This window comes from Aspergillus steynii (assembly GCF_002849105.1).
Source record: "Aspergillus steynii IBT 23096 chromosome Unknown P170scaffold_4, whole genome shotgun sequence".
Taxonomy (NCBI): Eukaryota; Fungi; Ascomycota; class Eurotiomycetes; order Eurotiales; family Aspergillaceae; genus Aspergillus; species Aspergillus steynii.
Genome location: NW_020194401.1, coordinates 202,880 through 215,973, shown reverse-complemented (window position 1 = coordinate 215,973; position 13,094 = coordinate 202,880). Strand labels below are relative to the sequence as shown.

The 13,094-nt window shown below is 52.1% G+C and overlaps 4 protein-coding genes across 4 annotated transcripts; 3 read left to right on the top strand and 1 right to left on the bottom strand.

The window, feature by feature from the left end:
* Positions 1 to 231: 231 nt before the first annotated feature.
* Positions 232 to 1,775, top strand: P170DRAFT_407336 (sulfotransferase family protein; the record flags this gene model as incomplete). Its single annotated transcript, XM_024846677.1, has 4 exons — positions 232 to 759; positions 836 to 1,011; positions 1,135 to 1,238; positions 1,319 to 1,775. The coding sequence occupies exons 1-4, from the start codon at positions 642 to 644 to the stop codon at positions 1,773 to 1,775; spliced, it is 855 nt and encodes a 284-aa protein (XP_024703971.1). The 5' UTR covers positions 232 to 641.
* A 35-nt stretch (positions 1,776 to 1,810) lies between these two features.
* P170DRAFT_436455 (class I SAM-dependent methyltransferase) lies at positions 1,811 to 4,065 on the bottom strand. Its single transcript, XM_024849160.1, has 7 exons — positions 3,507 to 4,065; positions 3,301 to 3,374; positions 3,246 to 3,252; positions 2,821 to 3,023; positions 2,747 to 2,772; positions 2,315 to 2,700; positions 1,811 to 2,265 (listed from the first exon to the last, which is right to left on the bottom strand). The coding sequence occupies exons 1-7, from the start codon at positions 3,675 to 3,677 to the stop codon at positions 2,026 to 2,028; spliced, it is 1,107 nt and encodes a 368-aa protein (XP_024703970.1). The 5' UTR covers positions 3,678 to 4,065; the 3' UTR covers positions 1,811 to 2,025.
* A 675-nt stretch (positions 4,066 to 4,740) lies between these two features.
* Positions 4,741 to 5,680, top strand: P170DRAFT_425703 (uncharacterized protein; the record flags this gene model as incomplete). Its single annotated transcript, XM_024847661.1, has 4 exons — positions 4,741 to 4,793; positions 4,845 to 4,854; positions 5,003 to 5,324; positions 5,529 to 5,680. 4 exons carry the CDS (start codon positions 4,741 to 4,743, stop codon positions 5,678 to 5,680), a joined length of 537 nt encoding a protein of 178 aa, XP_024703969.1.
* Positions 5,681 to 9,725: 4,045 nt separating this feature from the next.
* P170DRAFT_407331 (uncharacterized protein) lies at positions 9,726 to 12,968 on the top strand. The gene is made up of 4 exons (XM_024846676.1): positions 9,726 to 11,484; positions 11,549 to 11,800; positions 11,856 to 11,969; positions 12,026 to 12,968. Exons 1-4 carry the CDS (start codon positions 9,785 to 9,787, stop codon positions 12,693 to 12,695), a joined length of 2,736 nt encoding a protein of 911 aa, XP_024703968.1. The 5' UTR covers positions 9,726 to 9,784; the 3' UTR covers positions 12,696 to 12,968.
* The last annotated feature ends 126 nt before the right edge of the window (positions 12,969 to 13,094 follow it).

Below are 13,094 nucleotides of genomic sequence, written 5' to 3'. Positions count from 1 at the left end.
AAAACAAATAAAATAAAATAAAATAAATGGAAGAAAGAAACACAAAATGACCAGCAAGCTGCAGATAGAAAGCCTATTTAGATGAATGGATCAGTGAATTATGGAAGAAATTCTAAACTATACTTTGGTCGCCATGTCCAATGCCTCCGTCATCTGAGCATAGCATAAACAATGCCTATATTTAGCCCAATCGCCACACCACCTCCCCCCAAAAGCCTAAGCACCCACGAAGAACCCAAAACAAAAACCTCGCAGAGAAACCCTTCCGATCTAACTCTCCCCCAACAAAGACCCCAAACCCCCGCATGCAGCAACCAACGCAAAATCCCGCCCAATGCGGCAACTCCATAGCAAGGGATATAAGCTCGCCAGCAAGGGATGCACCGCCGACAGCCTCAGCCCAACCCATCGAGATCGAATGCATCAATCACCTCATGGTCCTTGCATCTTGCGACGGCCGGCCTGGCCTTATTTAAAAGCATGGCGTGGTGGCTCTGCCGGTGCAGCAGATCTGCCTCCGCTGCTGGATTTCGTCGCGCTATCATTCTATCTTTGGTTTTTGAAGGGTCGCGCTACGGAGTGTGACGACGAGATAACCCCACGGTTCAATAGGGACTTGCCCTATCTAAGGGAAAAAGACAATGTCCATCCAGGTCGGGCCGAGGACGTTCCATGTCACGGACATCGATCGCGAGAAATGTACTCGCGTCGTGCCGATGCGCGTGTTGTCGTTTGGGCTGTTTCGGACGGGGACGGATTGTACGCTACCATCTCCTTTTATCTGTTCATTCTTAACATTTCGCCGAGTTGACGAGCTAATGTCTACCCTCGACAGCATTGACAGAAGCCCTCCGCATCCTCGGCTACAATGAAGCCTACCACGGATACTCGCTGATGCTGAACAACCCGCGCGACGGGGAGATGTGGATGCGGGCGTTGCGCGCAAAGTACGACGGCGTCGGGAAGCCGTTTGGGAGGGAGGAGTGGGATAAGTTGCTGGGGCATTGTCAGGTTCGTTGACCTGTTCCTGTTCCTGTTTCTATTTTGAGGGTTGGCCGGGGAGGATTGGATCTCGGAAGCAAGGGGGATGCAACGCGCGGGCTGAGAGGCCGAGCTGACCAGTTATGAGGATAGGCAGTCTGCGATGTCCCTGCGCTCTGTTTCGCTGAGGAGCTGATCCAGGCGTATCCTGAGGCGAAGGTGATTTTGACGGTGCGCGATCCGAAGGAGTGGTATTCGTGCGTTATCCATCCATCCATCTATCCCCGTCATCTCCGGGAGAGCAAAACTAACATCACGGCTACGATGTCTCCTGCAGATCCATCCTCGAAATCACCACCGTCTGCGAACGCTACCCCATCCTATACGTCTTCCTGCCTCTGCTCGCCGCTATCGACGCCCTCTGCCGCAGCCGCTTTCGCTGGGTCCTGCCGGTGATTTCCCGCTCGGGGAACGAGATCCTGCGCGGCAGATTGAAGGAAGACGGGCTTCGGATCTACGAGGAACATTATAAGAAGATCGAGGCGCTGGTGCCGCCAGAGCGACTGCTGCATTATCATGTGCGGGAGGGGTGGGAGCCGCTGTGCGAGTTCCTGGAGCAGCCGGTTCCCGAAGTGCCGATTCCGAAGGGGAATACGAAGAGGGAGATGAAGTTGAGGGTGCAGGGGTGGATGGTGTTGGATTTGAAGGAGTGTGCGGCGAAGGCAGTCACGGTCGCGGCGTTGGGGTGGGTGGGTTGGGGGGTTTATAGAGCGGGAGTTGCGATGGTAAGGTGATGTGCTGGTTTCTGTATGAGTTGGAGGTTGAATCTGTTCGTTCAGTGTATGCATATTGACTATGGACTATGTAATAAACCAAACTGAATAAATACAACAAATATGCTCAAATAACAGGGCAGACACATGCAAGGCTAGTCGGTAACAACCAGAAGAAAAAAGAAACCCGGGATATAAATCCATTCATTAGAGCAATAGATGGAGAGTCATTAAGTTGTCGTTGTCGTGGTTGATATCGCTGGAACGGGTGTTATTGCGTCGCCGGCCGCTGCCCATACACGATATGCACCTTCGAGTACAAGTGATTCGACAAGTCGCGCAGCTCGTTGCGCATCCCCGCCACCAGGGCTTCGATCTCGGGACGCTGCCAGCCCAGCACGCGCGTGAACAGCGCGTAGCAGTACGGCCCCAGCGCCTCGAACATGTTGACTTGATGGTAGCGGCCGATTTCCTTGAGCTTGGGGTCTTTGGGCCAGGGGCTTTGGGGGACCTGCGATTCATTAGCACTGTCGCGTCCGGAAAGGGGCAGGCCAACGCACCTTGTACACATCCTCGTGGACGTTCACAAACCCCGCGTTCTCCATCATCTCCTTCCAATGCACCACCGTCGTCATGTCCTTGCCGTACATCTTCGACGCCGCGTGCATGTTGCGCACGCCCTCGAGCAGACACGGCGCCCGCATGTGCGTGTTGTCGTCCGAGTACGTGTTCACCTCCAGCGACGCGATCTCGAAGTACCCGTTCGGGCGCAGGCTCTCATATGCCTGCCGGAACAGTCGGTCGTGGTCGCCGATGCAGCCTTCCAGCTCGCGGCCGTGGATGTAGTCGAAACCTTGGCTGTAAGACCAGTCCTGCTCGAAGTCGTCGACTTCGAAGCGGCAGTTGGGCGGGATCCAGGACGGCTGGATGGGACTTAGGTCGTTTCCTGATGGGGTTAGATTGGTTTCATGGGGTGGAGTGAATCCACGTACCGATGACCTCTGAGTTGGGGTGTTCGCTGTGGCTGTTAGCATGCGGATCTAGATAGTTGACGATAGTGACTTACTCTGCAAAGTCGATCGCCCATATCCCCGTCCCGGTGCCGATGTCTAAGACACGACCGGGGTTTTTGATCGGCGCTCGACATAGCTCTCCTTTCAAGAGCATGCGATAGATATGGTGGCTCTGAGCAGGATTAGCGTGTATCGCAGATGCATCATGCAAGACACATACCAAATCTAAGCGATCCTGCTCCTGTTCATCATTCGGCTAACCAACATGTTAACCACAATCCGATCGACCAAAATAAACCACAACATACCAACAGGTAGACGCCCTCATGATAGGAATGATATCTGCGGCCGTTCTGCAAGAAATAGGGCTCTTAGCTTCCCGTGACCAGACGCGACATCCAGCTCATGTGACACGACCAGATCGGATGTATCACATCAAGCGACAGGGGACCGGGGCAGAAGTCAGAGATGTAGATACCTCATATCTACCGCAGTCAGCATCGAACAGAATGGAGGCTGGATCCATCACCTACTGGTAGTTCATCGCGCTGGACGTGATGCTTGTCGTGTAGCTGGCGTCGCCGAGGCTGCGGCCATCAGCAGAGTTCTTCGTCCCCCAACAGGATGGAAAGATAGAAAAGACTTACGACCCGGCGTAGACTGAACCATTGTCGGAATCCTAAACCAGCATAAACAACCATTCCACGCTGGAAGATAAGATAGTGGGGAGGAGACTAACCTCAGGTTCGATAAAAGCGGGACCATGTTGTTCCTGGGACGGTTGGCGCGCCACCTCGGGCGATCTACGAGATTCCGGTGACTTGGGGGATTCTGGCGATTCTGGCGATCGAGGCGAGCGAGGTGGTGAGCGTGGTGGTGGTGACTGTGGTGAGCGAGGTTGGTCGGCCATAGTGATCCTTGTAGCGAAATCCGGGGAAAACGAGGCGGGGAGGAAAGTCGGAAGGGCGAGGGATGGGAAAAAGTAAAAATAATTAAAGGGCGGATGTAACACGGAGATCCCCCAAGAACCTAATAAATTGAAATCCGAGACTATATCACATTCGAAACGGGACCTAGGGGGTTTAAGGAGCGAGAACTGAATATCCAAATAAAAGGGGGAGGGGTCCAAAGCAGGGAGAAAAAGAACCCAGAAGGGTAACGGCAGGGGTTTAACTATATTGACTAACAGAATGGAGGAGGGAAAATGACAAAATAGCCAGAAAACCCTGCAGAAGAGACAGACACCAATGAAAACCCGCTGCGGGCTGACCGTTTTCCCAGCAGATGAGGAATTCCGATGAACAAATAATGAGAGAACCCACCGGCGGCCAGCGAGTGGATTCGAAAGGAATCGCTAGTCCCTCGTTTAGGCGGATGCAAGAGCGGATGCCGCGGGCGATGATCGCTCCTGGTTGGGGGCTCGACAGGCACCGGTGGCGTTTAGTCTTTGTTCGCGCAGGCTAATGCCGTGGATTGGCCGATCCTTCCGTCTTCCGTTCTTTTTCCTTCAAAATTCCTCTTTACGAAGTCTTTCTGCTGCTCCCTTCTGGAGTTGTGACTTCTGAAGGGATACTGGGGAAGGGATATGAACACGACTCATGAATCTAAACCATGGTTATGAAACCAAGGATGATCATCACCCGCTGTCAAGAACTCCATTCGACTTCTAGTCTTCGAGTCTTCTACGGAGTAATTCTGACTGCCACGTCACCGCCGGCACTTCAAGACGGGACAAGGATAGATCGGGCGAGAACCCTGAGATCATAGCGCTGCACGAAATACACCAAAAATTATTTACACCTTACCCAACATGAAAGAAAAAAAAAATAAAAAAAAAGAGGAACCGTTCCATGCATCCATGATCCGTCCTATCCATGTGGCAGTGGGGGGAGGGGTTGAATTCTGTCGTGCCTAGTACTTTTGCGGTTTCTTCAGGACTTTTAGTCTGTCGGGCGAGAGATTGACGGTGAATCATGTGCCTATCAGAGGAGAACCCGACGGTCTCCCTCGCTTGCCTGAATCGCCTGTAGGTAGTTCCATTCACCCGTTAGAAAATCAATTGACTACGTAGTAGTAGGTACTCTGTTGTAAGTACTCCGGCGTCAGTCCCGACAACGTCAACCGTCCAGGATCAGTGATCCTTCCCCGATCAGGCAACAGAAGGAATCCGATCAGGTGAACTGAGGTCCATGTCCGTGCAGTTTGCAAACGGGCTCTTCGCGTTCAAAAGTACAGGCGAGGGCGCCAATCAGACCCCCTCGCGGCACGGAGTGTCTCGGGCGCAATGCAGCGGTCAAAGTACGCTACAGATTGCAGCTATCCTACCGCGTACGACGTAGGGTTCGGGGTATGTGCATGTCCTCGGCGTCTGGTCGAGTCGAGGCGACTAGGATCAGCCGCGTCGGCTACCGGAGTCTGAGCTGGATGCTACGGACAGTGGATGTGCTCATCCTGCTCACTCTCGCTGTCTCTGGCCTAGGACTGCGACCGACGTTATCTGCATCTACCCCGACACGGACAGGGAAGAGGACGGTAAGGCTACGGAGGCAGGGATTCCGTAGGTCCGTGGCGGGAGGCGGCGCTATACTAGGCGCTGCTATAGCGAGGATAGTGTCATGTGTTTATAGTGGTTATGTTATTATTTATTATATGATCAGGAGAGATATGGTTAAGACCAGCTAGCGCTTACTCTCCGGAAGCCGTCAAGGATTGAACGGTTACTGCTCGTCCCGTGCCAGGCGTACCCTACTTTAATCCATAGCCTCCCTCGCGTGGAAATACCAGCCGGAATGGACAGATCACCCTCGCACACAAACTAGACTCGTCCAGAAGGTCGAAAAGAACAGCACCCCACCGGCGAGCTTCGACGTCTTTCCAGAATGGACGGGCGATCGGAACGAGGCGCAGAGTTGAACGACTTGCACGGAGACGGAAGAGGAAGGTCGATGACCCACAGCGTCTGAGCGAGAAAATGAAAATGGCCAAATGAATGCCATGTGTGCGACTCTCCCTCCCTAGCCTCGCCGACTTCCGTCTTATTTCCACCGGACTCCACTCGCTAGACTGGAATTGTCGATCTTGACGAAAAGCGGCATGACGTGGTGGACGGGACAAAGAAATACGGTAGAATATCACTGAGGAGTATGCGTACGAAGTTGCTAGTGACTTGGATTCTTAAGAGACTGGGGATCAGACTACTGCGTACGTGATTTCGAGCGACTACATTTGTTATGGATACTAAGGCTCAGGTATAACTCATGGCTACATCAACCAATCAGGAACCGCCGCGGAGATCGCTCGGTCGCAGCACCAAAACCGGATTCACTCTTGACCGCCACGTCGATTGATAATGATTGCAGCAGATCTGTACGCTCTGCTACCTAATCTGCCTCGACGTGCATCGCCAGATACAAGGCGTCTCTGTTATATCAGGAGTTAGCCAGGTCTAGAAAACTCCGGATCCGGAAAAATTAACCGTATCTCCTTGTTCGGAGTACTCCGGACGCAGTTGACAGTGTCCTTCACTTTTCTTCTTCTTCTTCTTCTTCATTTTTTCTTTCTCTAAATAAACCACTAAATAAGCTAACTAAATGCAAAGACAATCCGAAACTCCCTCAAACTGCATGGTCGAAACAGCACAAACAAACATACCTCCTCAAATATCCCTGCCATGAGAGACCTCCCTCCGATTGCTCCAGTGACAGACAAAGAGAAACCCTGATCCACAGTAAAGTATAACGTAATCCACAAGCGAGCCGCGGATACAACCGAACCGCGGATCCTTCGCCATGGCCATTACTATTTGAAGCTATTCAATCACAAACTCCATTAAATTTACTGAATAAATATATGAAAATTCAGCTATTTACTAGGACAGCTCCGAATTGTATGTCCAACTGTTCCACAGCCACTGCAGCGTGGCAAAGCCTGTTGACGAGGTACAGGAGTAGTTTGCTCAGGCTGCTCATTAAGCTGCGTATTTAGCTGCTGAACGCGATTTTGGCCTTCCTGTACAGATAAAAGGGTATCATTCCCTAGTAGAGCACGCCTTCTTGCTTTCTTTTTATATTTTCGCTCATTTTCGGCTCGTAAAGTCTTGATTTCTTGCTGTAAAAGGAGGTTGGTTTGCATCGCCATTTGAGCAGCCTTTTCAAGATGTTGAATATGAGCAATTGGGCTACTAGAAAGCTTTCGTTTAGCACTAAGACTGTTCTGTAAGCTGCGTATCTCTCGATCTAACTGGCGAGTATTCTGTGGAGTCTGGAAAGCAGAGGAAATTGACCCTTCAACTAGTGACGGTGCAGGTGTAGGTGTATGTAGTCGAAAGGTAAGCTTTGAAAGAACTCGTTCTTGATTAAGTGGCTTAAGCCCTGCTCCTGCGAAACCACTGCAGATATTCGTAGAAGTAAAGACTTGAGCCCGTGCGTCTGGATATAGTGATAAAAAGTCCTCTTTATCAATATGGTTGTTACCCGCAATCATACGCCCTTCAAGCAGTTTTCCGTATGCGCGTTTAAGCGGGCCAAAAACACCCACATCAAGCGGTTGAAGAAGGTGCGAAGCGTGAGCAGGCATACAAAGACATATTATTGCATTTTTTTTGCAAAAATCGTCGAATTCAGCAGTCAAATGACTACTATGGCCATCCAGAATGAGCAGGCGTTTTGCCCCAGTCATATAACGCCTAGAGGAGGGTTCAAAGACATTCTTTAGCCAAAGAAGACCTATTTCATCGGTAGTCCAGCCATTTTGGCTTGTTGCAATCCACCAGTCTCCGGCAAGTTTAGGTTCTTGAAACCATGCGGCCTGTTGATTGCCTGCTTTAAGTATAATGACTGGTGGTATATGTACGCCGCTTGAGCTGACTGTTTCGATGATTGTAACCCATTCACGATTACCCTGGATAACCCTGCGTGGCCGCTCACTACGCTCTACTGCAGTAATAACTTTAGCAGCTGAGCAGAGCCCCATTGCAAAGCCAGTTTCATCAAAATTCCAGATATCGTCTTCGTGTATGCCGTGTTCTTGGATAGTCTCGTGGACAGTTTGAAACCATGGTATTATAACCTTCGGATCTTCTTGTTTTGCGCGTTGATATGTAATCCGTCTGCTGTATCGTGTACGTAGTTGAGGATGGCGTTTAGTAAAATTATATGACCAGTTAACTCCAATCATTGCCGTAGGGATTTGAAGACGCGAACGAAGTAATATCTCTGCCATTTCACGTAGGAATTCGGGGCGAATTGGAAATCCTCGCGTATCTGCATCTAGTAATCGCTTAACAAGGATTTCTTCTTCAAATTGAGAAAGTTTATGGCCATTGGCGCGCGTTTCTGATCGTGGTTTTACACCGCGGAGTCGATCGTGTAGAGTATTTTCAGGGATCATAAAAACCTGTGCAGCGCGTAATATAGATTTAATTTGACCCTTTTGATAAGCTGAAATAGCCATCTGAATACGCGATTCTTTAGAAGGAGGCATATTGCATTCAGTGTTGAAGATATGACGCGTTGAATAAAGGGGGTGGAATGCTGATTGAGGATCCGCGGTTCGGTTGTATCCGCGGCTCGCTTGTGGATTACGTTATAACATTACATGTTACATAAGCCCGGGCGCACGCCTGCATCATCCCTGTGGATTACGTCAAATAGAATGCGTCTTATAGGCTGGCGATTAGGTTGGTGGTCTGATGGAGCAAACATCGGGGGGGAGAGTACTTCTGGTGGATACATCAAAGATACCTACAGAGTCAGAGTATTTTGTTGAGGAAGGTCGGGGCAACGGTACAAAGTTATACATGCATATTCATTCCTACAGTGATTGTGCATTCCAGTATCTTTGTTTTCCACCAACTCCACTGTATGCACAGGAGACAATAGGAAGACTGCAGGTTGCTCTACTTTGCGTCAATTAATGTGAAAGTAAGGCTGAAGTATCGTGGAACACACTGCTTCTATCTTTATATTGTGGATAACCTCTCTAACAAATACATAGACCTAATCACTAGGTAGCCCGAAAAGAAAATAGAGCACAGGATCTTCCTCCGACCGGTACTATGGCTTTTAATGTCCCATCGGATTTATATCAAATCTTTATTCTCCTCTCCGGCCCCTCGCCAGGTATTTCATGCTCAAGGTTTAATGGTTCAGGTAAGAGAGATCAAATGACAGCTGTGAACATGGTCTTACTCTCTTGCCTCCAAGGATATTCTCCGACAGAAGGAGTGCATAAAATCTACTCCGTAAAAGGGAACACAATCAGCAGTCCAGAGAAATACAGCACATTTAAAGAAAGAGTCTTTTATCTAGACAATCAGCCGAGCCAAAGGATACACCCACCGAGCCACTAATCCCCGATCGGGAAGAAGGCGTCTTAATCCGCCATCAGCGCCAGGAACCAAACCTTGTTCTGTCGTCATTCAAGAGTTGGGACAGATACACCGGATGTGGCCTGAATGAATGATAATCGAGGCTACGAGACATTGTCGAGTCCTACCCAGGAACCTCGAGGCACGAACCCTGGCAATTCAGACTCTTATAGGCTTCATCGGTTGACGGAACTTTGATTGATTGATTGATTGATTAATTGAGCCATTCAGACTCAACCACCACTAGAAATCAAGTTCTCCATTCCAACCGATGCCAACTCTGACGCAATGCCAATCGACTCCAAGAAGAAACGAGACACTCCCCTCACAAACCACCTCAGTCCCTGACCCCGCAGATCATGCAATGTCTGAATGCAACCATGCGGAAGGAATTTCTCCGCTTGTCAGGGTCTCAGCTTGTTTGTCTGCTGCGAACGCATTGCCTCCTGTCGATCCCCCGGCTAATTTAATCTCCTCCGTCGGTAAAATACTCGAAGGGCGCGCATCCCCGCAGGAGTTGAGACACCTCCGCTTTCTCATCTAATCTATCCTGCGGGGGACAGTCGTGTATTTATACCTGCGATCAGCAATGGTGTTGAACTACACTGTCGCGTCAACCTGGTGACGCTAGATCGAAAGGTCTACGAACCATGCATCTCCGCTCGTTTTTCGCCGCGACGGCCCTCGCCCTCGTGTCCCTGGCGACAGGGCATACTGATTTCTCGACCGAGCAGTTCACCGGAACCCTGGACGGCGAGTCTGGTGTCTTACGGTCCCTGAAGCCGAAATCGTCGGCTGAGGAATTCGACTTCTCGCCGTCTGACGTCTTCGACAAGCGGAATGGAAACGGGAACTACCACACGGGCGATCTGACGCTGCGGTATCGCGTCGGGGACTCGGGCGCTTGGACGGATGTGAATACGGCGACGGATCGGGGCGTTTTGAAGCAGAGGTCGGGTTCGAATTCATCCTCCTCCTCGGTGATCGCATCGTCGAATCTAGCCCCCACCCTGAATGTGTCGTCGCTGGCGGATGATCTGGCGATTACGCGCGCCTGGGTCGAGTACGAGGGCGATCTGGCGTTGAATTTCACCGTCACGAATAAGAACTCCCAGCCCGTGGAGCTGGGGAGTCTGGGCTTCCCAATCGAGTGGAATACCATCTTCTATGAGCGGACGGCCATCGAAACAAGACACACCTGCGTGCTGGTGGATCCGTATATCGGGCTGGATGCGGGATACGTGCAGGTGACGCGACTGCTGGGGACGGGCCCGCATCTGGTGATCACGCCGCTGGGAGAGACCAAGTTCGAGGCGTGGCGGTTTCTGCCGGAGACCGGGGAGAGTCAGCTGGCGTATCAGAGCCAGGTGTTTGAGGGGAACTACGAGTGGCAGGTTTATACGAAGGCGTGGGCCGAGAAGGAGTGGGAGGGCGTCACGCCGTGGAATAAGCCGACGTCGCGGACGCTGAAGGTGGGGGAGTCGGTGTCTTATGGACTGCGGTTTAGTGTGGTGGATTCGGTGCCGGAGATCGAGGAGAAAGTCGCGTCGTTGGGGATCCCCGTGGCGCAGGGGGTGCCGGGGTATGTTCTGCCCAGGGACCTGGATGGGAGGTTGTTTGTGCGCACGAACGAGAGCGTCGAGGGGGTGGATGTGGTTCCGGGGGGATTGACGGTGAAACAGCTGGATGAGGTCGACAAGGAATGGAAGGCTTTCAGTGTCGTTCCTGAGGAGGACGCCTTTGGTCGAGTTCGGGTTGAGCTGAAGTATAGCAGTGGCCGCACCCACAGCTTGCACTACTATGTCACCGACACCGGACCCAAGTCCTTGTCGAAGCTCGGAAACTTCCTGACTGAGACGCAATGGTTCAATGAGACTGACCCGTTCGGACGATCCCCGTCGATCATCACCTACGACCATTCGGCCGATGCGCCAGTCACCCAGGATAACCGCGTCTGGATCGCCGGTCTCAGCGACGAAGGCGGCGCCGGCTCATTTGTCACGGCAGCCATGAAGCAGCTCGTGCAGCCGGTGGCCGAGGAGATTGCGAAACTCGAGACCTTCGTGAATGAAACCGTCTGGGCCCGACTACAGCTGACCAGCGGAGAGAACAAGTTCGGCGTGCGAAAGAGTCTGTTCTACTACGACAAAGAAGCGATGCCGGATTTCACCTACGACTCGGACATTTACTGGCCAGGTGCCTGGGATAAAGAAGGATCAGACCTCCTGGACCGCGCGTATAACTACGTGCACGTTTCTGCTCTCTACTGGGCGCTATATCGCGCCGGACGGTCGTCGAGTGTGCTGCAACGCCAGAGTCCGCAGTGGTATCTGGAGCAGGCTTTTGAAACGTCCGTCCCTTTTTACTCTTCTTTCCTCTTACTCCCTGGCTCATGAGGTGGCTGACAACCGCAGAATCCGATTCGTCTACGGCAAAGACTCCAACGGCAACCGGAAAACCTGGTACGGCGACCTCGGGCTAATGGGCGAGACGGTCTGGAAGCTGGTTCTCGACGACCTCAAACTGGAGAACTACACCGCCGAAGTCGAGACCCTCGAAGGAATCCTCAAGCCGCGTGCGCAGGAGTGGACAACGCAAGAGGACCCGTTCGGCAGCGAACAGGCCTGGGACTGCACCGGCCAGGAAGGCGTCTACCTGTGGACCAAGTATGCCATTTCCCCCCTTCTCATCTGGCATATAGCATGGTCTGACACCTACCAGATACTTCGGCTTCACCGAAACCGCACAGAAGACCATCGAGTCGATCCACGGGTTCATGCCCACCGTCGCGCACTGGGGATGGAACGGCAACGCGCGCCGATACTGGGACTTCACGTACTTCCATCCTGCCCTTCTCATCCCTATATTTTTTACTGATATGATGACCGCAGAACCGCCGGCAAACTCAGCCGCATCGAGCGGCAAATCCACCACTACGGATCCAGCCTCAACGCGCTCCCCATCCTCGACAACTACCATTCCTCCAGCGACCCGACCTCCGCGCTGAGTCTCTACGACCTGCGCATCGGCTACGGCGGTAACCAGGGCCCGCTGACGAACATCGCGCAGGACGGCTTCGGGTCCATGTCGTTCCACTCGTTCCCCGAGACGCTGGACTGGGACGCCTACTCGGGGGATTACGGGTCTGGGTTCGTGGGGCATGTGCTGGGCGCGGCGACGTATGTGCTGAAGCATCCGGTGTTTGGGTGGGTGAGTTATGGGGGGAATTTGGCGACGGAGGGTGGGAAGGTGGTTGTTGAACCGAGGGATACCGTCAGACAGAGGGTTTATGTGGTTGATGCCGGACTCTGGGTTGCGATTGACTCGGGGGTTATTACGCGGATAGAGGTGGATTTGGAGGGGAAGTCGGTTGTGCTGGATGTTGAGGAGAGTGTGCAGGGCGTTGAGACGGTGGAGATTGAGAGGGCGTTATTGGAGTATCAGGTTACCAAGGGCATTGTTGATTCGGAGGTCAAGTTGACGAAGGGCGCGAAGGATGGAAAGCATGGCGATGAGGTCGATTTCGAGGAGGGTAAGGCGAGTCTTACCTTTTCGTGGTGATCTGGTTTGATTTATCTGCGTTAATGGCTGGTATCTATTAGTGTGTCTGTATGATCTGGGGCTCTAATTCCTGTCAGTCTCCTCGGTTCAAGTAATTCAGCAATAAGGAGCATATCCAGATCCGAATGTGCAAACTTTGTCAAGATGTTCGGATATCCCCCGGTGTGGCGAGTCCAGGAGTCGGCCATTCTCCGCATTCAAGTTCTCAGGATATGGAAATTTCTGTATGGTGTAATTCGGAGATATAGACGATCGCGGGGAAGTTGCCGATAGATTGATGCCTAGAAACCAACAAGAACGCCGCGTCCGGTGCTTTTATAGGAAAGATGCGGATACGGATACGTGCACGCGGACTCGAATACGGACACGCCGTCGGGTCCCTCCGAGCGGGTCAACGTC